Source organism: Corvus moneduloides, chromosome 4 (genome assembly GCF_009650955.1).
Source record: "Corvus moneduloides isolate bCorMon1 chromosome 4, bCorMon1.pri, whole genome shotgun sequence".
NCBI lineage: Eukaryota > Metazoa > Chordata > Aves > Passeriformes > Corvidae > Corvus > Corvus moneduloides.
This window is the reverse complement of record NC_045479.1, coordinates 56,519,491-56,544,660: the sequence shown is the minus strand read 5'-3', so window position 1 is coordinate 56,544,660 and position 25,170 is coordinate 56,519,491. Positions and strand designations below refer to the sequence as shown.

The 25,170-nt window shown below is 36.5% G+C and overlaps 1 protein-coding gene across 5 annotated transcripts in view; it reads right to left on the bottom strand.

Moving 5' to 3' along the window:
• The window catches only part of BRD1 (bromodomain containing 1), a 60,678-nt gene that overhangs the window by 32,768 nt on the left and 2,740 nt on the right, over window positions 1-25,170 (bottom strand). For 3 of the 5 annotated variants that reach the window (XM_032105539.1, XM_032105541.1, XM_032105542.1), the window contains exons 1-3: window positions 22,040-23,406; window positions 10,366-10,522; window positions 3,309-3,440 (exon numbers count right to left, since the gene is read on the bottom strand). In XM_032105539.1, coding sequence (XP_031961430.1) covers window positions 3,309-3,440; window positions 10,366-10,522; window positions 22,040-23,406 — 1,656 coding nt within the window. Of the gene's footprint in view, window positions 1-3,308; window positions 3,441-10,365; window positions 10,523-22,039; window positions 23,421-25,170 lie in introns of those variants that run through there. The other 2 variants (XM_032105537.1, XM_032105540.1) reach the window with 2 other exon arrangements.

The window sequence follows — 25,170 nt, the reverse complement described above, 5'->3', positions numbered from 1 at the left end:
TACATAAATTCCAAGAAAATAATTTCAAAAAACAGAATCAACATCTTCAAATAGTTGAACATCCTTCAGAATTTTCGTTATTTTTGACACTATTTCAATTCCTCTGTAGCTTAATTTTCAGGCCATCTAAAGAGTTATCAGTAATGCAACAGTCTTGCTATGACAAAAGTAAATTCTTAATGAAAAATTAAAGCTGTGTGTATATACATATAATATAAAAATGTCAATAATGTATAAGCAAACACACATACATAAAATACATGTATATAAATAATAATACATGTGTATAGTAAGCGATATGTGAATGAACATGAATGATGCATAGAATTCCAGAAAACACTCCAGAATGACAAATTTTATAAGCTTGAAATGAATGTTCACAGTTTGCGAAAGTCAAAACAAAATGGTGTTTTCATAAATAAGGACCATTAAAAACTCCTAAGTGCAAACATTTTGCTTTCACAGTTTCATATAAAAGTTTATCTTTCTGCATTACCATTTCCTCAAATCTCTTCTCCTGGCAGTGTTAACTGTAGAATGTCGTAGGACTTCAGATACAGCTTTTTTTTTTTTTTTTTTTTTTTTTGGGACAGAAGGATTTCAGTACATGGATCTGTATTGGGAAAACCTGAATAGATCAAATCTTCTACAGTTCTTCAGAAACCAATCGTTTTTCCAAGTCTAACAGAATGTCTTGTTAAATAATTTCTCTATACCAATGCACACAGCATGTGCAACAAACAGAAGGAGCTGGAGGTCACAGTGCTGCTCGAGAGCTCTGCCCTAATTTCTATTACTGAAATTTGGTGGGATGAATACCATGACTAGAGTGTGACTACGGATGGCTACAAGCTGGTCAGAAGAGCAAAGAGGGGAGAAAGGAGTAGCAGGGTTGCCCTTTACATTGAGAAACTAATATATTGTGAAGAGCTGTCTCAAGAAAAGCCATGAGCAGGTTGAAAGCCTGAACACTGAGGTGAGTGAGGGAACTATATTGTTGGCATTTATTTCAGATCTAGGGGAGCCTACTGACAAAGCCTTCTTGCTCCAGCTACAGCAGGCGTTACTTTCACAGGCTATTGTCCTACTGGGGATTTCAACCACTCTGACATCTGGAAAAGTAGCATGACAAGCTGTAGGAATGCATTATACTCTTGGAATGCATTATACAGATAATTTTGCATGGCAAGTAATAGACAGCCCTACCAGATGGAATGTGATAGAGGATCTGGTGGTCACCAATGCAAGTGAGCTAATCTGAGACGTCAGGACTGGAGGCAGCCAGGGCTGCAGTTATCAAACATGGATGGAGTTCATACTCCTCAGAGATACAGGTCAGGTGAAGAGTAAAATTAGCATCCTTAATTTTAGGAAAGCAAACTTCCAGCTGTACAAGGCATTTGGCCATAGGATGCCATGGGAGACTGCCCTCAGAGAGAAAGGAGCAAAACAGAGCTGGCGGCAGATCTTGAATGTGTCTTAAATAAAACACAAAAGCTCTTGATACCTAGGTTTAAGAAATCAGGAAATTAAGGCAAGAGACTGGCAGGGGTAAGTTGAAACTTGACTGAGCAAACTAACAGGCAAGAAGTGCACAAGCAGTGAAAGCAGGGACAGGTACTCTGGAAAGACTAGAGGGATGCTGTCTGGTAGCCAAGCCACCCTGCATGATATTTGCAAAGTCATGGCAATGAAGTGAAGACCCAGGTGACTGGAAAAAGAGAAACATTGCACCCATTTTTTAAAAGGCTAAAAGGATGACCGTGGGAACTACCAACCTGTCAACCTCACATCTGCTCCTGCAAACATCATGGAACAGACCCTCCTAGAAGCTATGCAAAGCTTCCATGTGGGGGACAAGGAGATGATTTGAGACAACCTGCACAACTTTACCAAGGGCAAGTCCTGCCCAACCAACCTAGTGGCTTTCTATGATGGAGTAACTCTATCAGCAGACAATGGAAGAGCTATGGATGTCATCTATCTGGACTTCTCTAAGGCCTCTCACATGGTCCCCAACAACATCCTTCTCTCTAAACTGAAGAGAGATGAAGATTCTCTAAACTGAAACTGATGAAGATTCAATGGGTGGACTGTTCCATAGATAAGGAATTGGCTGGATGGCTGCATCCAGAGAGCAGTGATCAACAGCTCAGACTTAGGATGGAGATCAGTAATAGCTGGTGTCCCTCAGGGGTCTGTACTGGAACCAGAAATGTTTAAGACCACAGGATCAAGTGCACCCTCAACAAATCTGCAGATGACACCAAGCTGAATTGTGCAGTTGACACATCTGAAGGACAGGATGCCATCCAGATGGACCTGAACAAGCTCAAGAAGTGGGCCCCATGGGAATCTCATGGGGGTCAACACCGTCAAGTTCCAGGTCCTCCTGCACCTGGGTTGTGGCAACCCCAAGTATCAATCCCGGCTGGGGAATGAACAGATCCAGCCCTGTCAAGAACTTGAGAGCAACGGTGGATGAAAACCTCAATATGAGCCAGCAGTGTGCGCCTGCAGCCCAGAAAGTCAAAGGTATCCAGGGCTATATCAAAAGAAGTGTGGCCAGCAGGTCAAGGGAGGTGATTCTGTCCCTCTATTCTGCCCTCGTTTGACCCCACCTGGACTGCTGCATCCAGCTCTGCAGCCCCCAACACAAGGGCATAAAGCTGTTGGAGTGAATCCAGAGGAGGGCCACAAATATGATCAGAGAGAGGACTGGAGCTCTCTTCTGAAGAAAGGCTGAGAGAAATGGGGTTGTTCACCCTGGAGAAGAGAAAGCCCAAAGGAGACTTTATTGCAGCTTCTCAGTGGTTAAAGGGGGTTTATAAGACAGATGGGGACAAACTGATTAGTAAGGCCTGTAGTGACAGGACAAGGAGTAATAGTTTTAAACTAAAAGAGGGTAGATTCAGACTACATATAAAGAATAATTTTTTTAAAGTGAGGGTGAAGCATTGGAACCACAGGTTGCCCAGAGAGGTGGTAGATGCCTCATTCCTGGAAAAATTAAAGGTTAAGTTGGATGGGGCTTTGAACAACCTCATATAGTTGAAGATGTCCCTGTTCATTGAAGAAGAGTTGGACTACATGATCCTTAATGTTCCTTTGAACTCAAGCCATTCTATGATTCTATGAAAATTTTACATATTTTCAATAGTTTGAACGCACAGCATGCATGTATATTACTTGACCCTATGTGAGGATTAAAATACAGCAGTCCTTCTGCTGAAAAAACTGTGTGTGAGAATACTTAAATTATCTTTCCTTCAGAAAAGTTTCACCAAATTAAAAGGTGCTCCATTTACCTGTTCTCTTTTTAATTTTTCACGTTTACGTATAAGTTCTATCAATAAACGTGCTCTTTCAAGATCGTGGCGCAGCCTTTGCCAGTACTTTAATTTTTCTTTTAAGGCCTGCATTTCTTCATCATCTTCTCTCTAAAAAAAGAATCAAAATGTTTTCATGAAATGAAAAATGCATGCCTCTTTTTATACAATACATACAATATATTATATTATACAATATAATACAATATACAATGTAATACAATATACAATATATATACTATATATATATTATATACAATAATATACAATATTATACAATTGTTCTATACAATTATAGAACGTATGCATGTGAAGGGAAAAACTACTGTCTTGTAGTTATGGCACTTGGTCATAAGCTTCATGCTGCAAGAAGAGAAAACTTGTGGTCAGGGTATTTTCCAGAGTTACTCAAGGGTCTAATTGAAAATAAAATCTAAACTGGACAGCAATCCTGTGGCAAAGGCTACTGACATCAGAAGAAGCAACATAGCAAACAGCAACCTAGAAATCCAACAAGCTGCAAAACACAATACAACTTTTGCATCAAAATCCAAACTAGGTGAACACCATCAGTTTCTTCAGGAACTCCAGCCTGGTAGAAACAAATTATTCATATGGTCATCACAGTCCATGTCCCCCACACCCAGCAGAACTAGGACACACTTGTAACAAAACAAAGTAATTATGGCTTGTGAGGACGGGAGATGAAAAGCTGTTTATTAGATAATACAGTAACTTCAAATGGTACTGCAGGTGAATAATGCAGCAATACACCCTTTTGGAAAATGGATGGAAGAATTTAATTTACGCATTTTTCAGAGTAAGTAATGTTTGAACATTTGCATTATTTAGATTGATTTGTACATACAAAACCCAGTGATTGTTTCCCTTTACTATTTTTCATATGGAAAAGGGAGGATACTGGAATTCTACTTATAGGATTCAAATGGTATTCGTAATTCACCAGAAAAGAGGCCATAAAGAAACAGAAGTCCTGATATTAGCACCAAGTACACAAAAGAAACATCTGCTTTGGAAAATTATTACATTTGAAAAATGAGTATTTTATAAAAGCATCTCTGAGAGATATCCAAAACTTTGCATGCTTGCCCGTAACTAGCATAATGCAATATACACTTGATAAGTCATCTTGGAGGGAGGGTGTTCTAAAAGCTAAAATTAAAACAGTAAATTCCATAAGCTATAAAATATAGAAGACAGAGGTATTAAGCAAAGTGCCTAAGCAGATGAACAACAAACAACACCACAAATTATTACACTGAAAGCCATAAATTCCTTAAGAAAAGGATAATTTAGAAGTACCACAGGTCCACTAAAAGAAGCTTGTCCAATTTTTCAGACAGCTGGCTCTAAAAAGAAAACTACAAAACCTGGAAGTTTAAAAACATTATCTAATAGATTTGCCAGTGCTATAATTCTATCATCTGCGTTGTATTTTATTGCTTTATATATTTTGCAGAGATAAAGCTTAGTTCATTTGAATCTCTGACTTCACTGAAGTTGGAAATACTTAAAATATCAACTATCTCTGTACTAGAATATAGCAGTCTGGAAATAGCAGTTTGCTCCTCTTTTCAATGAGAAAAAAAAAACAAACCAAAAAGAAAAACAACCTAAAAACTGGAGCTAGAAACTTCTAGTTCCCTTTCCCAATGACTATTACAACTGACAGTCATAATTTCTTTTAAAGAGTTAAATCTTGACATAAACAGAACATAATTTAACTGCTGGGGTCAAAATAGTTCAAAGTAAACTCTGACATAAAAGAATATTAATATTTTCAATTCCATAAAATTCTCAAGAGACTAACTGAAATAGGAAGTCTACACTGCCACTAATTGCTGCTCTCCTACACCCCTTCATCTCTGAGTATAGACCCCATGTGTGGAAAAGCAACCTAACTCTTAACTGACTTAGCTGTACTATTTTTTCACTTCTACTGTTTTTCAGAACCAAAATTAAATTGTGGTGACTGCCAAAAGTAGAAGGCTTGTCATCCCTTTGCTTGCAACCATTCAGAGTCTGCTCTTTTGCCCTATGTAAGGCAATTTAAGAAACTGGGGAACCGAGCCTGATGAAAGCTAAGTCAACAAAGCCATACTAGTTTTAGGGTGGGTCAGGAAACTTAAATACAGCAAGAAAAAATGATGGTACAGCAGGCTTTAGGGTAGTTTATTAGAGACTTAAGTATTTGGCTAAACCTCAAGGTGCAGTTGCACTCAAATAAAATAAAAATCTTTTACCTGAATCAGTTGTTTCACCAATTTCATTCCACAGAATAGGTACATACTTGTCAATCTGCGGATGTGACTCAAAATATCAAGAGCACCCTGTTTGGCCTTTATTTTTTTGTACACATACACTACCTTTCTAAATGGCACTTTAGCTTGGGGATCAATAGCAAGCCTCCAATCTTTTGACACTTCTGTGCAAAGTAATGTTGGCAGACAGTTTACAGCTTAATAGCTAAGATAACCCTCCTCTGCCCTAATCTATTTACTACGTGACATACAATAGATACCTTAATTAGATTAAAAGATCCAGGCAAGTTGAAGAGAGTGTGGAGTGGTTTTCAACAACCAACCAGTAAAAACTTAAGACAGAAAGAGTTCCTTTCAAAATTTTTAGCTTTCTGATAAAAATTTTATTAACTTTCTGGTAGGAAAGTTCTTCTTCTTCCAAGTCTTTCTTTCTCTATAACTGTCCTGAGAGCCACCAAGTTTCATTTGGCTGATGACACAAGAAAATTTCATAAAGAAACTCTTGTTTGGAGAGGGACTCTTCATCAGGAACTGTACTAATAGGACAAGGAGCAATGAGTTCAAACTGAAAGAAGGGGAATTTAGATTAGATATTAGGAAGAAATTCTTTACTCTGAGGGTGGTGAGACACTGAAACAGGTTATCCAGAGAAGCTGTGAATGCCCCATCCCTGACAGCGTTCAAGGCCAGGTTGGGTGGGGCATTGAGCAACCTGGTCTAGTGGAAGCTGTCCCTGCCCATGGCAGCAGGGTGGGAACTAGATGATCTTTAAGGCCCCTTCCACTCCAAACCATTCTGTAAGTCTATGATTTTCCAATGTACTTAGTTCTTGCCGAACATAGTATTACCTGGAAAAGCTAAAACTTACACATTTATTATGATGCCATGATGATTTTTCGCCTTTTCTTCAATATACCTTTTATTTATCCTCAGTGCTCTTAGCATGTATACTTGTAATTCCGTAAGTCCGATAACTTAGCGTAGTCCTAGTATTCTGTTAAGCCAGGAGACCAAACATCCTGGAAGCGTCACAGATGGAGGCTGGAAAGCCCTAGACTGTCCTGAGAAACCAAGGTCCTCTCTAGAACACATCCTGTAAACTAAGATTAGGCCCATCCAGGGGGGAATTCCTTGGGATGGGGGGATACCACACTAATCACTCAAGCCTCTCATTAGAGAATCTTTGACAGATATGCTCATTTGCAAGGTCTATAAATTGTATACACGATCTATCGAGTGGGTGCATGTCAGTGCATTCCACCTTGGCGAAGTGGTGTACCATAAGGATCCTTATTAAATACCGAGCTAAAAACCCTTTTTTCCCTTAACCATGTCTGGCTCTCAATTTTTAAGACCAGGGAAAGGCATCAATCAATACTGAGGGAAGAGGAAAACATTTTTAAGTCTACACAAAGAACATGCAGCAACTGAGAACTAGTCTCACCATTAGCACGCTACCAGTCTCTCCATATTAGCAGGAACACTGCCAGTGTAGCACCATATCCCTCCTTATTCTGGATGTGAATGTGTGAGAACAGCCTCACTCCTTACAGAGACTGTAACTTAATAGGATACAAACAAAAACAGAATGACAGTGATGAAATTGGAACTTGAGCAATACAATTAAGTTTTATTAGCATGCTCTGCTGGACTTGTATGACAGTCAGACAAAGCCATTTAGTGGCTGCAACTTGTGTTCTTAATGAAATCTTCAGTGCAGGTGTGACCTTAAGTCATCGGCACCTTCTTCTGTATTTCTTCTAACAGGGGCTTTAAACTAACTTCACTACAGCAGCGACAAGCTTCTACATTTAAATTTCACACCTTATTTTCATTCAAGCGTTCTTAAAGTTCAGGGAAAAAAAACTAAAATAATGAGGATGTAAATTTATTAGAGTATTCCAATAACCTTCCTTAATTTCTAGGTGGAGAGAGAAGTGAGAGTATAAACCATTCTCTTAGACAGTTCCTTGTTCCTGCAGATTGTGAGGCAGTCCAGGTCTTTTTGCCTCATTTAGAACTCTTGGACCTTCACAATCATACCATAACTGAACTCTGAAACACATTTATTAGGAAGTAAATCTAGGTCATGAAGACCTCTCCCTTTGCCAAATTTGTTCTAGTAACCAGAGAGGGATCAAAATCACATTCTACTACGCATCCTGAAACCATTTTCAGGGTTTTGGTTCCTCCTTATAACAGTTCTTTTCTGTTTAAGTAACAGTAAAAAAAAAAATCTGAATCTGCATTACATCACTGTTTATGCTTCTTTGACTAACTGAAAAATCTATGTAGGTTTCTTGATATTCTGACCCCCTCACATAAAATAAAAATAATTTTCCTACCTGGACTGAAATTAACAAAATAATCATGCCTATCTAAAAATTTTTGTGAGATTTTTCTCACAACAGCTATGCCATAGCTGTTTATTAATGTCTTGATCATAACTTGGTTTATACTTGGTAGTAACAAAATACATTAAATGCCTTGCAGTTATGACTACTTTAATAAATAGATATTGAAGGTGCTATGGAGAAGACACAATGTCATACACAGGACACTTGCTACTCACTGAAAAGCACTAACTACACATTTTTCATCAACAGAATCATTTAACACTCAGCCTGCCTTGAAACCAGATTTTACTTTTCAAAGAACAAACGTTTTAACAGACCAATATAAATAGCTTCCAATTTATTTAGAATATATTTTTATTATTTCCTTATTTAAGAATCATTCTCAAATTAGAAAAGAAAATTAAGAAATACTGTTTGTACCAAAGTGTAAATAGGCAACTGAATTTTAAAATGCTGATATCAAAGGGCCTATTTTATTTAAATCAAACATCAGTTACAATTACAGTTTTATTGTCACAGTCATTATTTAAATACATAGAAATGTTGCAGCCTTATCATGCCATCCCAGAAGAAAACTGGCACGTTAATTTTTCAGACACTAACAGTGGTCTAGTTCTATACTGCCACAATAGCATCACACTTCTGTGCTTCACTTCAGTATTTCATAAGGACTCAAGCTCATTTAAAAAAAAAGTTTATTATCTGAATAAATGAATTTCAATTATTATTAGGTAACACTAATTAGATACACTGCCAGGCATCACTCTTCAGAACTTCTGAGGCAAAAGTAAAAGATTAATCAAATTTCAAAATGGAGCAATATAGAAACAATAAAAACAAGATGAACAAGTGGTCAATTTATATTCAAAGCTGACTCCACCTGAAAGGAATCCTGTAACTGGAATTTGAGAATCTCAGCTATGAGAAAAGGCTGAGAGAGCTCCAACTGTTTAGCCTGGAGGAGAAAAGGCTCAGGGGCAGAAGTCTCACCAATGCACATAAATACCTGAAGGGAGGAGGCAAGAAGATAAGAGCCAGGCTCCTTTCAGTGGTGCCCAGTGACAGTAAAAGAGGCAATGGGCACAAAGTAAGAATGCACATCAGAAGAATGCTGGGGTTTTTTTAAATTGTAAGGGTGACCAAGCACTGGCACAGGCTGCCCAGAGAGGCTGCAGTTTCCACCCTTGGAGATATTCAATAGCCAACTGGACATGGTGCTGGACAACCTGTTCTAAGTGGCCCTGCTTGAGCAGTGGGGTTGTACCAGGTGACCTCCAGAGGTCCTTTCCAATCTCAATTATTCTGGAAATTATTAATTATTTTTCCAGAGGAAAAGCTAAAAAAATAAACACACACACGACAGAACAAATAATTAGGAAGCAGTGTTGATCGTGGTATTTTTATGACTACTTCAATCAATGACTTAATTCACCAAACAGAAATACAACTCTAACAAAAATAATAGTTCCACTTTAGAGGGGGAAAAAAATTCAATTTAATACAAGTAAATTATTATAAAATTAATTCCTAAGTTTAGAAGCTGTTTTACAGGAAGTCAAACATCTGGGGAACGGAAAGAACACAGCCAACTACATATTCCGTTCAATTAAAAAAAGGTAATTGGGATGCAGTAAGAATTTCCACATCGTGACGCTTCACAGCATTTCAAAGTCTGTACACATGGATCCACACAACTCAGAAGTTTTAATTATTTATCCATTAACTTGAAGCCAAAACAGACCATGTGGAGTCACTGTTTTGCTGTTTTTCAGCAACTTAACTCGTAGGAGTGTACAACTTAACTTAGGCATGTCTACAATCCCACTTAACTGTGTCAAAAGCGAAACCAGAAGTTGAAACAGGTCTTTGAACTTCAACAACTTGTCTTTTGTTCTGTTATTACTGAACAAGGTGGGAAATACAGATCTGAATTTGAAAACTGTAAACTAGCTGTCTTATCCTTTACCCAGTTAGAATCTACTTTTTTTTCAAGTGTCAAATAAGACATCTGCTTTGCATCTTTTGATCAATTCAAAAAATTTTTATTTTTTATCTAACTCACAGAACACTGAAGAAAGAGTTCCCAAAAACTCCAACACTAACCAAAGAAAAATGGCGTTATGGTATTTGTGATGATAGTATTTTTGTGAAACATTTAAGCAAAACAAAAGAAAAAGATGCAGAATTTTTTTTTTTTTAGTATCTCACATATTAAAAAGTATTAGATAATTCCCGACTGCCAGTATAGGTAATATCACTTCAGAATATGGTAAAGAATTTATTCAGTCCTGAGTAAAAGAAAGTTTTTACTTTGTGCTAGGTTTCCTAGTTTATTTTTTACTCAATAAAATAGAAAATTTCTGATTTCTTCTTGTAAGTAAAAAGTGTATCACATACCTGTTGTGTGTTTCTTTGTGACTGTAAACTGGACTGCAGCCTTCTCAACAGTGGAACACCATTCCTAGACAGTCTTTTAAGCAACCAGTAACTGTGCACTCGTTCAACAAAATGCTTCTTTCGCTGAATGGCCACCTGATTCATAATCTTATTTAATCTAAAACATGGAAAAACTGATATTGTATTTTGCACAGCAAAGCATACAACATATTTATCTATGGAAGTTAAACATCACATATATATGAATGCATACTGTAAAAACAAAAGTAATCACTATGTTACAAATTTCTTTCAGTAAGATCCCTTCCGGTACAAGTATTTCTGAGCAGTAAATTACAACCAAGTACATCTGCTTGACACTGCAGTTTCTACTAAATACATTTAAATACTTTATAAAGCTAAAGGGAATAAATTTTTTCATAATCATTATTGGAAGAGCAATCCCAGACTAGGGCCGAAAATAAAGCTCTATGTGCATTTCATAATAATTTTCCTATTGAAAATGAAATCAGATAAAAAGCTCCAAATCACTTTGAAATCATCAGATCATTTGTTGCCATCTACAGAAAGAATCAGTAGTTTATTTTACAGACAATACATCTTCAAACTTTTTGCATAAAAGCATGCAATGGAAGCCTTGTATTACCCTATTAATATTAAACTTTTGACAAATAAACCAACCAAAAAATATAAAACACAGGAACAATTATTATTTTACCCCAGACATATAATGAAAATAACCAAACAGAGAAGACACAAGTGAGGATGATATAAACAGTTAAACAAATTCTCTCAACCAAAATCAAACAGTATTTTCTCCAAAGTTGCTATTTAACAAATGCAAATACTCTATGCATACACTCATTTGCAAATACTCTAGGAAAGTGCTGCACGAATATCATACACAACAATACTGATTCCTATTTTTCAAATAATGACATGTTAGATAGATGTCCAAGTCTGAAGCACAACACTGGCCTCTCAAAATTTATATTCAAAAGGAAGTTTATCTGAAACAAATCTTCAGCTCTCTGAGCCTACAGTTTGAAATTACAGCAAAATAAAAGTTAGAAGAATTTAATGGTTACAGAATTAAAATATTTTCTCTTTGCATGATAATGCTGGTATTTTTAACTGGTGGCAGCCCTTGTATAATTAACACAAGATGCCCCAAGGTACCAACCACCTGTATTGCTAGAGAGATTGTTCCTTCATTTGGGGGCAGGGGTAAATTGAAAAGAGAGCTGGACGTAAAACAGTTACAGAAAGGTTAATAACAATGAAAAGAACTCTGTTAATTCTTCACTCAGAATATTACCACCCATAGCAAAACTCTACCATCGATAGTAGGGGGTTTATCAGATATTCTCCAAAATTTAATTCTAAACCAGGCAGATATTTATCCAAGAAGTGTCTGATTTGTAGAGCAGTACCATGAGACATTTAAACAAAAATCATGACTGTATATACATACTAATATTTTTCTGCTTTTTCCCTTTTAGAATTAGGAAGAAAGCAGTTTTGCAGTTAAGTGATAAAAGCTAAGTAGTCAAAACACCTAAAGAAAATCTAAAGTTAGAAGTAAGCCTTGGGTAAAATTATTTTTAAGAATATCTGGGAAAAATAAATATTTTTCAGACTAACATACAAGCAAATGTACCCTGAGTTCACCAAAGGTCATCTATCCCTGGGGTTTTTTTGGGATGTGAAGAAGATAAGCTGCAATACTACTCAGTGCTACAGTAACTATAGCTAAAGTTTTCAATCATCACCAGGCAAAGGCAGAGCAAACCCAGGTTTTCTTCAAAATACAGCACCATTGTGTCCTTTGGTTCCTCAATGACACTTTTTAAAATAAATAACTTAAGCTAGTTAGGCATTCTTGAAGAATTCTAGCTTAACCTAAAGCTTAGAAGGTCTGCAGATGGACTTCAGACTGTCTTGTACATCTTTCACTGGAGGGCAGACACAGGCTCCAAAAACATTTACTCAACGCAGAACAGATGTGACCCTACTAAACTTCAAACAACCTAATTACAAATAATTATAGAACACAATCAAAATCAAATAATTACTCTCACAAATCTCTTGGAAACAGTAAAACCTACTGAACCAAGTCAAAAAAAGCACAGCCAAATACACACCTATTTGGAAAGACCAGAGAATCATAACATGAAGAAAGGTGCCTTGGCTTCATGCCCATCAGATGTGGCAAGACTAGGCAAACAACTTTAACTACAGCTTTAAGTACATTTGCCAATTCACATAACAAACCATTCTATTAATATATAATTACAATAGTAAAGTGCTAAAATAAGCTTAAGAAAAATGTTCACAGAAGACATTCTTCAACTTCCAAAATAGAAATAAACAGACGGTAATTTGCATGCAGAAACTACTTAACAAGGGGTTGGAAACTACTCATCTCTGCTTTCCCCTCCAAATTAAACCAAGTATTTAATTTAAACACCACACATGGGTAGCAGCAATATACTTCTCAAAATACAGAGGTCTGAAATGCTTCATGTGGCAGGTATCTACAGAGCCTCTACACTATGAACTTAGTGCTAGGAGGATGTTACATCTGCTGCTAGACTCTAGCAACCCACAACCTGTATCACAGCTCTTTAACCATCCTTTTGCTTAGTCTGATACTTCCAGGTAGACTTTTACTGTCCCAAACACTTTAAATTTTGACAGGCAATACAACCATTTTGGGGAAATGAGACAACACTGCTGTAGAACCCCAGAAGTCGCACAGACCGGGTACTGATTTAGAAGCTCCCACCACTTAAAGAAATTTGCCATGGATTCCACTTTCCTTCTTTTTTTTTTTTCCCCAACAAAGATATTATAAAAAAAATACTGAAGAATAAAAAAAAAGGCATGCATTTGGGCCACGTAAGGGAGAGCCATTTAAAGACTTCATCATTTTGCAATGCAGGATCTGACTTGGACATGACAGGATTAATTGCTACACTGCACTGACAAATCCCCAGAGCAGAGGCAAGGCTTACAGAACTTAAGGCACCTCCCGGAACAACAGAAAACAGCTCAATGAAGGCATTTTTTTGCTAAGGTATCTGTCCACACTGTAACTTTTTCCAGTATAAGCACATCAAAAAAGAACAGCTTTCTGTATCATTTTCTAATGGCAAGTCAACCATACCAACAACTGGGAGAAAAAATCATAATTTTCCCTCAACTTACCAGTTATTGAAAACAAAGTACATTGATAGAGGAATTTGAAAATTCCTTAAAAGGCGCCTGTGTTCCAATGGTATTCAGTGACTGCTGCTATCTAACTGGTCTCATAAAAGAAGCATTACGTTTCAAGCTGACGACCACTGCAGCCTTTTGGCACCAGCAGTCATACTGATTCTTGTTTTTGTTTTTTTAGAGCTACATGCCAAAACTACACAGATGACAAAAACATTTTTTAGAACTGTTTTAATTGTGTCACAGCCAACTGAGTGAGCCAGTACTACTTCCTTTCCCCAGCCCCACACTGTAAAACACTATGCACTACAAACAGGGGTATCATATAACTCCCAGCTTGTCCTTAAATAAGGCAAGGTCCCTTTTGAACTGAACCTTTGAAGCAACACCTACAGTCTCGTCCTGACATGGAGACATTTGATGGATATCTACTCTGTAAAGGGTGATACACTTAATTCACTGGTCAATGCATTCAGAGAGCTGAGCGTGTTGCTCCGTCCTTGTTTCCTCACCTTTTAGATGCATTTTAAATGCATAAAATAAACTTTGTCAATGTAAGAGATGTGCTTTTAACATATTGGAAAATCTCACAGCTACCTTCTTTGACTCATGACTTCCTTCCTTTCCCAGTTTCAGTTATATATCACTGTGGCAACTATGGCAACTGGTTACAGGGAAAAGTGAAACCAGTATTTTTGGTAACCAACAATGTGGCAGTTTAACCTAAGAAAGCCAATGAGAGATAATCAGCCACTTTTTTATCCATCATCACTAACCACTGCACAGACACTTTTTTTTTAACCCCACAGGTATTATTTTCGTATTACAATACCTCAAGATTATTAAGTTTTTGAAATATAAACTAGAAAGAACATTTTCTTAAGTATGTCATTTTGACAACATTACTAGAGTAACTCGAGCACAAAGAACTTACTACAAAAATCTGTATTAATCAAATACCCAAAGGAAGATCAAATACCCATTAAAACCAAGGAATTTTTAAACATGAACAAACGCTAGTATTTTAATTACCATACTTCTCCTGAGTCCCCAGTTTTATCAGTTTATTATTTTGCATCGTCCTTTATCCAGCACAGCAGTACTAAAGGTACACACAACACAGGAAAACTGTATTATACTCTGTAAAATTTCATTCAGTATCGCTAACATACGAGTTTCTCTTGACCTATGGTAATATCCATTAACAATCAAATTATGTTCCACTTTACTGAGCAAATAAAACATCCCTATTTTCCCACACAAAGATTGCAGATACTTTTCTAAAACCTGTCAGAAGAAAATGTAAAAAAATCTGTATTGAACAAGTCAAAACAAAGTAAACCAAGTTTCCAGAACACTTGAATTTTCACGCCTTGTTAGCGAACTTCCACAAAATATACTGAGACTTGTAGGAAGCAGGAAAGACACAAGACTTCCCTACAGATAATTATAGTAATTCCAATGACACTTACTAGAAGACAATTCACATAGAACTAGAATAAAAGCTATGGAAGAATTTATGTGGGGAATTGGAATTAATTCTGGAGCCTTACCAACTATTCCTCCTAGCTCCATATAAAAAAATTTAAAGCTTTTGAAGATCAGAATGCCCACCTGGACAGATGAAACTCTCCCTACTCTTCCCATGGAAAACCTTTGGCAGCAGCTGCTTATCAAAGTGTTTGTAAAACTCGTCTTTCAATATACTTTTTTTTTTTAAACAGTGAAGAAACACAACTTTGTTATCCCATTCCTCAATGAAAGATAAAACTTACTACATGACTTATTAACTTAAAATTTAAAAAAAACACCTCAAACTGTTCTGACTTGAAAAACAACACAGGTAAATGAATAACTATGTAAAAATCAGAATCCATCTGCTTGTCTTTACTTCCTTTTGAAAAAGGGTAACATTCCTTTAATACCAAGCAGAAGTCAGCTACATGCCTAACAGAGTACATACCAAATCCTGGAAAGACTGAAAAGGATTTCATTTAAACTTCTCTGCAACACAAATCTGCAGAATCCCCACGTAATAAATACATACTTTCCTAATTAGGACTGCTTTCCAGATTTTATTCCTTTTTGTCTGTTATGTTCTAAAAGTCTAGCTACTGAATTTCCCTTTCCTAGGTTGAGAGTCCAACAGTATATATTTTATCTACTGTTAAATAGATAAATTTTCTGAAGCCTGAAAGTCTCTCCAGGTTCCTATTCTTTATTCAACATTTACTGGTATTTAAATAGTATTTCATTTTGAATGCACATGTAGGAAGCACTTTGTGTTGCCTACATGACTGTGAAATTCCCATTTTTCTATTCGAGCAAACAGCTTGTAAAATTTTGCTTTGACAAAGTAGAACCGTGAACTTAAGAGGCAAGAAAACACTATTATGCCAGCTAATTCTCTGTTAGCTATAACAGGTTATCTTCTTCCTATTCTAACAACTAAGTCTGTGATATTCCAAAACTTCGGTTAAGGAAAAAAACCCAAAACAATAAATAAAATAAGAAAACAAATCCAAAACCAAACCAAACAATGAAAACCCCCCACTTTGCCACACTGGAAAAACTCTTCTCAGATAAATCATATGCACATATTTACTTCTGCCAGCTCCTGTACATACGTAATGACCACATGACTTCGAAATCTAATATCAAAAGGCTAAATTCACATCAGATTAATCAAAAATCACCTTTCAATCTGTAATAAGAAGAAATCTCAGTATTTATCTTCTAATCTTTTGTGCACTCTGTAACTAGATCATTGAATTAAAAAAAACTGCCAGGAGACAGTTCTTCAGACAATGCATTCTTTAGATGTTTTGCTATGGCACAAGTCACAACACCCCTCTAATTGCCACAAAAGCAAAAAAATTAATGGAAGTTCACATAACTGGTGAAACTCAGAAGTTCTGAAAAACAAAATCACACAAATCTTGGTCTTCATAATTGCGTTATCACATATATTATCATTATGGACCAAACCCCTTAGAAAGCACACAGAATACTAATGATACGCCTTAAACAGAGGTAACATGTTAATTTGTTTTAAGCTTCTTTGCCTTGTACACATAAAATACACAAAAGAAAAAAAGTATTATTTTTATTCAAAATCTACTTTTACAATTTACTAAATAAGTTACACTTCTTCAAACACATTAATTAATCCTTATTTAATCAGCCAACCAGTGTCAAGATGAACTACCTTCAAAATAAGGCTCTAAAGTTGCCTTTACTTTTTTAAAATACTGCTGAGGCAAAACTAGTGAACACCACAGTAGCTTTTGTTTCTAATTTAGGGAAAATTACTTTTTTTATTTAAGCAAAATGATCAGGATGACATCAGCAGTAGTTTCTACATGTAACAGAAAGGTTTCAAACTCAAACAATGTGACAAGAAACATCAGCGGTCGATGCCTTCCGGCATCGCCTTCACTTAGGTGATTCTATGATCCAAGTATTAGGTACAGTCACAAGGCACACCTACATAATGCTCCCCTGGAATTAAAAGAAGCATTTTCACATAATTCTGTGAATTATACATACATGTATATTCAAGGATAAAGAGCTAACACACATTAGTCTGGATTTATTCAGCTTCCAAGTTCTTTGCAATGCCGGCCCTAGCAGTATTTTTCAACGGCTTTTTTATATTGAATTTTAAGCCAAATTTCTTATTCTTTCCCCCCACCTTAAAAACTTTCTAAATGTATTAAAAAAACCCCCCACAGGACCCTAAAAAACATTTTTAAAAATTCCCAGAAGAATTCCACAAGCTACATATATGAATAAGAAGCATTATCTGTAAATGCAGGCTAACAGTGTCTCAAAGGCTTTGTAAATGTTCCTTTCCCCTTAATATTGCATTTCAACACTTTCTGTTTATTTATTATTTATTTTTCTGCTCCATACTTCCTTTCAGAGACAACAAGATTCCTATGTTAAGATAACAAGATTACATTTAATTACTTGGCAAGAAAGTTCAGGATAGCTCAAGTGGGTAAATTATAAACCAAAAGAAAATATTGGTTCTGCCTTGAGACACAGTAACAGAAATCCAGCTTTATTTCCAGGCACAGTATTCTTCCTAATAAAAGCAAAGATCAACATAGAGAAATCAATTAATGTGGGGCACATAAATGCTGATCCGTAAGAAGAGCTGAAAACGCTTTTGTAAGAGTCTCAGCAATTTTTGCTCTCAGTTGTTGGCTACTACTCACCTACTTTCACAACGATCTTTTAATATTAATGACACAACACACCTCATGCAACAACAGTGTTCCTACTTCTAATAAAAGTGGGGCTTTTTTATTTATTCTTTGCTCTCTATACAAGTGTTCCATTTTAAATGTTTTCTTAATTTCAGACATAACAAACATGCCATGTTTGTAGAAAGAGAAACTGAAGTTGAAAGCAAATATTTATATACTTTTAATGTCAGCTTCCATTTAATAGAGTAGTACTTGAATGAATGGCATTTTAATAAAGCAGATTACACTGTATCTCAGTGCATACTTTAAAAATACTGAAGATTAAATATTTTATATCACATTATATTTCCCTCCAAGTATATAGCTACAATATCATAGTTTCACAGCATTTTTAAAGAACAATGAATATTGACACAATGCAAACAAGCAAACATATTTTAAATGCCTCTTTTGACACATAAGATCAAGAGACTACACAAAAACAATGCCATTTGTACTAAAGAATCAAGCACTCAAAAAAAAGTGAAACCATGTAGTTTTCCCAGCTAACATTGTAACTCTTCTGCTTCACGTACTCATCCTGCTTGCTGAATAAGGCAACAGTTATAAAGGACAAGGACAAACAGCAGCAGATAAAAAAAAATCCACAAGGAATTGAGGAGAGTCAACACAAGATAACTAACAGAGAGAAGCACCTCGATTTAGATTGCCAAGCTAACCCTAAAAGTTAGGATTTCTTAACTTGAAAATTCTGGACCTGCAGTCTAAACAAAATCCTTCTAGTACTTTTTTAGGGCAGGGGGCAAATCTCTCTACCATTACACATCCCCAGTGGCAATACTACACTTCAAGAACAAATTTGTCATTTTCTTCAGCCAAACTAGCTGGTGGCAGTGGGAGGCTACTTTTTGACTACCATTTGACAAGAGGAGCAGATACTGTCTGTCCCTCCCATACAGTGGGACAGTTTTAGAGTGTCCTTTCCCACTCCCCTCCCCACACAGCACAGCTGCTCTGGCACTTCCCAGAAACACAACTTTTAGATGAAGCTCATTTCTACTTTTAAACAATCAAAAAATGCAAAAAACAAACAAACAAAAAAAACCCACCAAAAACAGACAAACAAAAAAAGCTGATGAGTACAAACAGTACAGTGTAAGCAAGCACATTCAGGAGTTTTGTATTTCAATAAAAAATGAATGGAATTTCCTACTCAAGAAACAACACATCTCTATAGCCAGAAGGTCTGACGTACATCCTCCACGCATAAGAGTTCCCTGGTGGTCCCATACATTACTACAAGTGCTAAGCAAGTTACAAGTCAGCATCGACAGCACTGAAAACTGAAACCACCTTAAGGCTCTAAGATGAACTACTGCACCTTTGGAAGTAGATACCCAGGTATAGACTTTCCAAAATACCCAGGCAACAGGACAGATATAGGCCCAGCATTAAAAATAAATAACAAAACAAAACAAAACAAAAAACCAAAACAAACAAAAAAAAAAACAAAGGAAAGAAAAAGAAAAGAGACGGGAGGTAAGCATTCATCTCCTATCATCACTGGATCAATGGTTAGCAACTTCTGATCCCTCACCCTCAAATCAGTAGTTCACAGATGAAAGTCTGAGATGTCATACAATTAGATTATAAACAACCTAGAGAATGACACTATCTACATAAGTTAACAGCAAAAAGCTCAGAGTATGACATCTGTGTAAGAAATTCTGGTCATGGTCATGCAAGGAAGTAGCATAGAAACCTGACCTAAGGTAAGCTGATCCAGAAATTGATGAACTACAAAAGTTGTGCAGAAATTGTGAAGTATGCTGTTCCACACCCAGTCTTTTAAAAATATTACGAACGTTAAGATAATTGTTTTGGAAAATAGAATGATCAAAAACTGTGTTATTAAAATGCTCAGTCCTTCACATACTCTCACCATCCATGAAAGGATATAAATCCTTCCCCCTAAACAGAATGTAAATTGCAAGATGCTTTTCAACTCAAGCTTCACCAGATGAACTCAGGGGCTGCATCTAGCAAGTACTTTCCTCCTCACTATGATCTTCATATTTGTACACTCTTCCAACTACTAACTCTGAAGAGCCAGCAATATGCCAAGGAGGTGTATTGTCTAGTTATTAAGAAAGCAATCCAAACCAAGCATCTCCACGTGTGCCTCAATTTCCAGAGATGTTAAAAACATATTAAAATCAAATTCTTCAGGTAAAAAGGCACGAGTGTTTAAACACAGAGTGTATATATTTATTCAACTTAAATAGCTTAATTGCTCTTCCTCAAGAACTCCGAAAAATCATGCTTCAGCTCCAAGGGAATAAAAGCATACAAAAAAACAGATGAGAGAAAAAGAATAATTTAAATGAAGATTGCTGTGAAATGATCCAAATAATTTTTTAATACTTTATGGGTATGTACTTAACTCCTACAGAAACATGAGAGCGTTTCCAGAACAGAAAAAAACCTGAAGAATAGCCAAAGACAACTAGACAATTTTCGGTCTAAAACTAGAGATTTGGGTCTGCAGTGTAACCACTTTTCCTTTCAATATGCCCATTTCTGTTTCACTTTTAATTCAGGGATCAGTTTTCTAGGACTGAACACGTTCACATTACAAAGAGTACTTAAGCAAGAGTCTCCCTCAGCTGACGACAAGCAATTTATAATAAAGCCCAACCTTAAAATAGCTTTACACTGTGCACATTTTTTACATTTATGACATACAGTACAGGAACTGTACTTGTTTCTTCTGAAAAGAAGCATAAATAGAAGCAAGCTGAATTTCTCTGCAGTCTTGAAAAGAAATTCAATCATTAACACAAAAAAAAAAGAAAGAAGAAAATGTCTTTTGTATTTTTGCTCCTGGTATCTAATGACCATTAAAAAAAACGCCATCTGATGATAACATCTTTTTAGGATCTGGCTTTTTTTAAAGCTGCCAATGGAATGAGCTGCCAGAGGGACAACTGAGAACATACTTACTTATCCTCAACTCTTAGTTCATGTTCTTTCTTACACGGTCTTAAAAAAAGCAAAACAAAACCACACTACACTACCAACTGGGATTGTCCTAACTAACACAAAGCCAAATTATTTTACACCAACTTCCCCCTTCCACGGACACGCTCCCATTTAAATAGCAGTATTAGTTGCCTGCTGTCAACTTAAGTTTTTCTGCAGTGCATCACTAAACAAAAATACCATTTTACCAAGGAAATCGTAACAGAAAACAGAGCAATTAATCTGATGTTTGTAAACACCACATGGGAGCTGAAGGCTGTTTGTCAAAGTCAGTCAATAAGCAGCTTCTTACATTAACGAAACTTACTACAGGAAAGAACTGCAGTCTCAAAACACGTATTTATTTAGGTTAATTTAACCAGCTTTAATTGCTCACTACCTGAGACTTGTGAGTCAGCTATTTAAAAGGCATCCTATTATTTTAAAAGCCCTCACTTGTCTGTGCAGTCTGAGTTCAGTCACAGTACAGGCAATGAACCTGCACATGGAAGTGGTGCCTGCTCTGAGAAACTTTCCAAACTACTGCTCTTAAATTAGTAAGAATTTCAGTCAAGGGGTAAACAAACATATTGGTGTTGAAAACACACAAATATAAATTTTGGAAATAGCTCCTGAGAAGTTATTCTGCCCCATAAGGAAAACACTTCCTTGAAGGTTTTTTGTTAAACTGACATAGATCTTACACGACAAGTTTATTCTTAATTTAAAAAAGGTGAGATGGACAAGATTCAAAACTTATATAAACAAACGTAATTTTCATCCCGGATCTCTTAAAATTAGAAAAAGAAGCTCAGAATCCAAAATTAGAAATAAAGTTGACTTTTAGCTTGGCTTTTTTTTTTTAGTATGAAGATCAACTGCAGCTACTATTCCAAATTCAGCAGTTAATTCTCAAAAGTACAGTGAATGACAAATGAACACACAACATAACTTAGTCTGACAAAAAAAACCCCAAACCAAACGTTCTGAGGACAAGACAGACCACTTGATCACTTCATAATTTCTCTGAAGTAGTTACTGCATTTTTAATGCAACTCCACAAAAGTACAATATACACATTAACAGTAATTCTCTGAGAAAGGCCTTCAAAGAAAGCATGTAAAAAACATAAAGAACTTGAAGGAGGCATCTAAAAGCACTGGTTTAAAATTAAACAGATAATAAAGTAAAGGTTTCTCACACTTTGATGGTTTGCTTACCTCTGGGGGGGAATATAAGGAGCAGATACTGTTGGCATAACTGTACAGGGTTCAACCACTGTTTTCTTGGCTTTTTTTGTCTTTTTTCTGATTTTTGATGTAGACCTAGCAGTTCTGACTGATCCCTCCTTTCTACAAACACCGTTTTTGATTTCAGCTTCTCCATATATATTCAGAGGTCTCCGTGTGCAACCTGGTGGAGTATGTACATCGCAATAGGCAGTCTTTTTCACAGAGAATGTTGTTCCACTGCCAGTTAGTTCTTTCACAGGTTCCATTTTCATATATAGACCAGCCTTTTGAGCACATGTCACATGGAATGCAGTATAGCAGTTTGCTTTGTGGCACTGGATGCAGGCACCAACACCTTTCTGTTTACAGAGGTAGCATGTTAACTTCCATCTGGCTGGGGGAATGTTCCTGACACCATCAATTGGCTCAATAAAAACCGTATTGGCAAATCCAACTTCTGGAATCCACAAAGCACACACCACGTGTCCCCAACGATCATCATCTGTCTTTTTAAAGGCACCTCCCTTGTTTGGGCACAGCACACAGTCTACAGGCCGAGAGCGGGACTGCAAACAGTGTCTGCAGAGCCACTGGCCCTCAGGTATATATGGCACCCCATAGCATTCCTGATGTACTGCTAAATTACACATATCACAAAACAGGATCACATTGCTGTTCTGACATTCACCATCCATGCATATACAACACACTGCATCTTCATCAATTAAAGACTGATGATCACCCTGTTTTTGGTTCTCACAATAAGACTCTTTCTCAAACCTATCCATAAGGAATTCAAACATATTCTGTGAAACAACTGACACTCCATCACTTTTCCGCTTATCATTTATCAATTCTAACCACGCATAATCTTCTTCATCCATGTCATACTCAACTTCATTATCAAGTTCTTCTGCTGACTTTTCAATGAATTTGTAATAAATTGGAGGTCTCCGAGGAGCTGAAGGGGGACTGTATTCAACAATCCGTACTTTTGGTTCTGGAAGAGGAGCTGTTGTAGCAGGTATACCATGTGAGCTCGGAAGAGCTTCATTTTTCTTTTTCACTTTGTTATTTTTATGGCGTTTGCTTCTTAGACAAACTGGTGGTCTTTCACTGTTTTCTTTATTGCTGTTGCATTCACTCATTTCCTGGGCAGTAAGATCATCTTCTAATATAATTTCTAAAGGATCAAAGATACTGATCCTATGCAGGCGACCTTCAATTTCTATTTCAACCATCCTTTGAGCTTGAGCGTATGTCAAGGTTTCTCGTGTCGGGGAGTGCTTAATACTGCATGGGGACGAAGAATGCCTTGCTGCCGATACTCGATGGCATCTTCCTTTTCTCCTCATTTGGTAATGTTTACCTAAAATTAGAGCAACAGTTAATACTATGAACTCCCAACAATCGTATTAAAATATTAGTTTTTAAAATACTGCAGTAAGGAAAAAACCCTTCAGTTCTACTGCCCTCTATGTATATATTTAACTAAAAATAAACAAAACCTGTCACTCTTACTCAACAGGACTGCTCAGTTTCGTACAAGTTTAACCTAAAGATCAATAGATCTTCTAAGTAACAGCTTCACTGAGTAAACACAGCTATACAAAATCCTTGCTACAAAAACCCTCTAGAAGCACTTTTTGCAAGACCACTGCATGAGAACAAAAACTCTTCAGAAGTGTCACAGATTAAAAAAACTGCATTTGTTACCTTGTAAGAAAACCTTTAATAGAATACTTCGTAACACCTTAGGGGTGCCTGCAGTTTGAAAATCTTTGCAACAGCTACAGATTATGCCCTCTAGACCTCTCTTCAGAAGAACTAATGCAATTGTGAGAGAAAAACAAGTTTTCTCTGAATGTTTTTCCAGCACTCACATTATCAACTCAATTACTATAGCTATATTTAAAAGCTAGAAAAGCACACATACTTCCACATTTGGCAAGTGGGCAGTTTGACAGCCCCTACTTTTTTTACTTTCCTCAATCCTTAGTGAGCCCATTATTCTTCACAACACGACAAGAAAAAACAGAACTCGCAGTACCCAATATGGTGCAGTACAGACTGCAACTAGTAAATATTCCACCTGTAAAGTAGGTTTGACTTAGAGCCAAAACATGTTCCCTGCTTTTAAGTATGCATGTACACACACCCTTCTCCTTCAACAGATTCTTCAGGAGCTGATAGATAAAGATCTCACTGTTTTTAAACCCAGTCCCAAGCTCTTTAAAACAATTTTTAAGTTTACCACCTACTACAAAAAGATCACATACCACATAAAAAGATAGCTTTCTTCCCACCATTCCAAAGCGCCAGGGCTAGGATGAGCATGCATTTTGGTCACAAAATTTCTAAGTTAAAAGCTTCCATACATACTTATGCCTTTTGACATCTTCATGCTGGGTAGGGCTTTTGTCCCATAAGGGTTGAAAATATTAGAAACCTGACTGACATTGTCAAGTTTAAAATTCTATTCCCCTCCTTCCTTCTTCCCAATAAATCATTAATAAATTTCACCATTCAACCTCAGCTACATAAAAAACCCTCTATCTTTAATCACTGCTTAAAGTATTATTAGGACCTCACCATTTCAACTCCGTATTTCTAGTCAGTGTTGCTCACTATAACACAACTAGTGTTAGCATGTATTGCCAAAATAGCAGAGAAATAGAGAGATCAAAGCACAACTACTGTTAAAGACCAGTATATCTATTTCAGGAAGAAAACAGCAAGCACTGAACAACTACATTAACTACTCCATGCCACTTGCCTTTTCCATAAGTCTATGACAACTTCTAAATGCACACCCTCAGAGTACTGAAGGAACTCCTTTTACAGGAAGACTAAATCACTCAGGCAACTAACCCTAAGACTAGCTCCTGAAAGGCTCTGATCTGTCTGCTCTCACAAACTGACCCTGCTTTCATAATCTAAACTAATTTTATTATTCATATGAGAATTGTGCTTTTCACAGATCTTTCACACAACTTATTTTTAACTCTTATTACTTGTTTCTATACCGTATAACCAGACAACAGTCAGTGTTTAACCATGACAGATCTCTGATCTGCTCTTTATAAACAACAGAATAATATAAAAGGTTCCAACTCTTC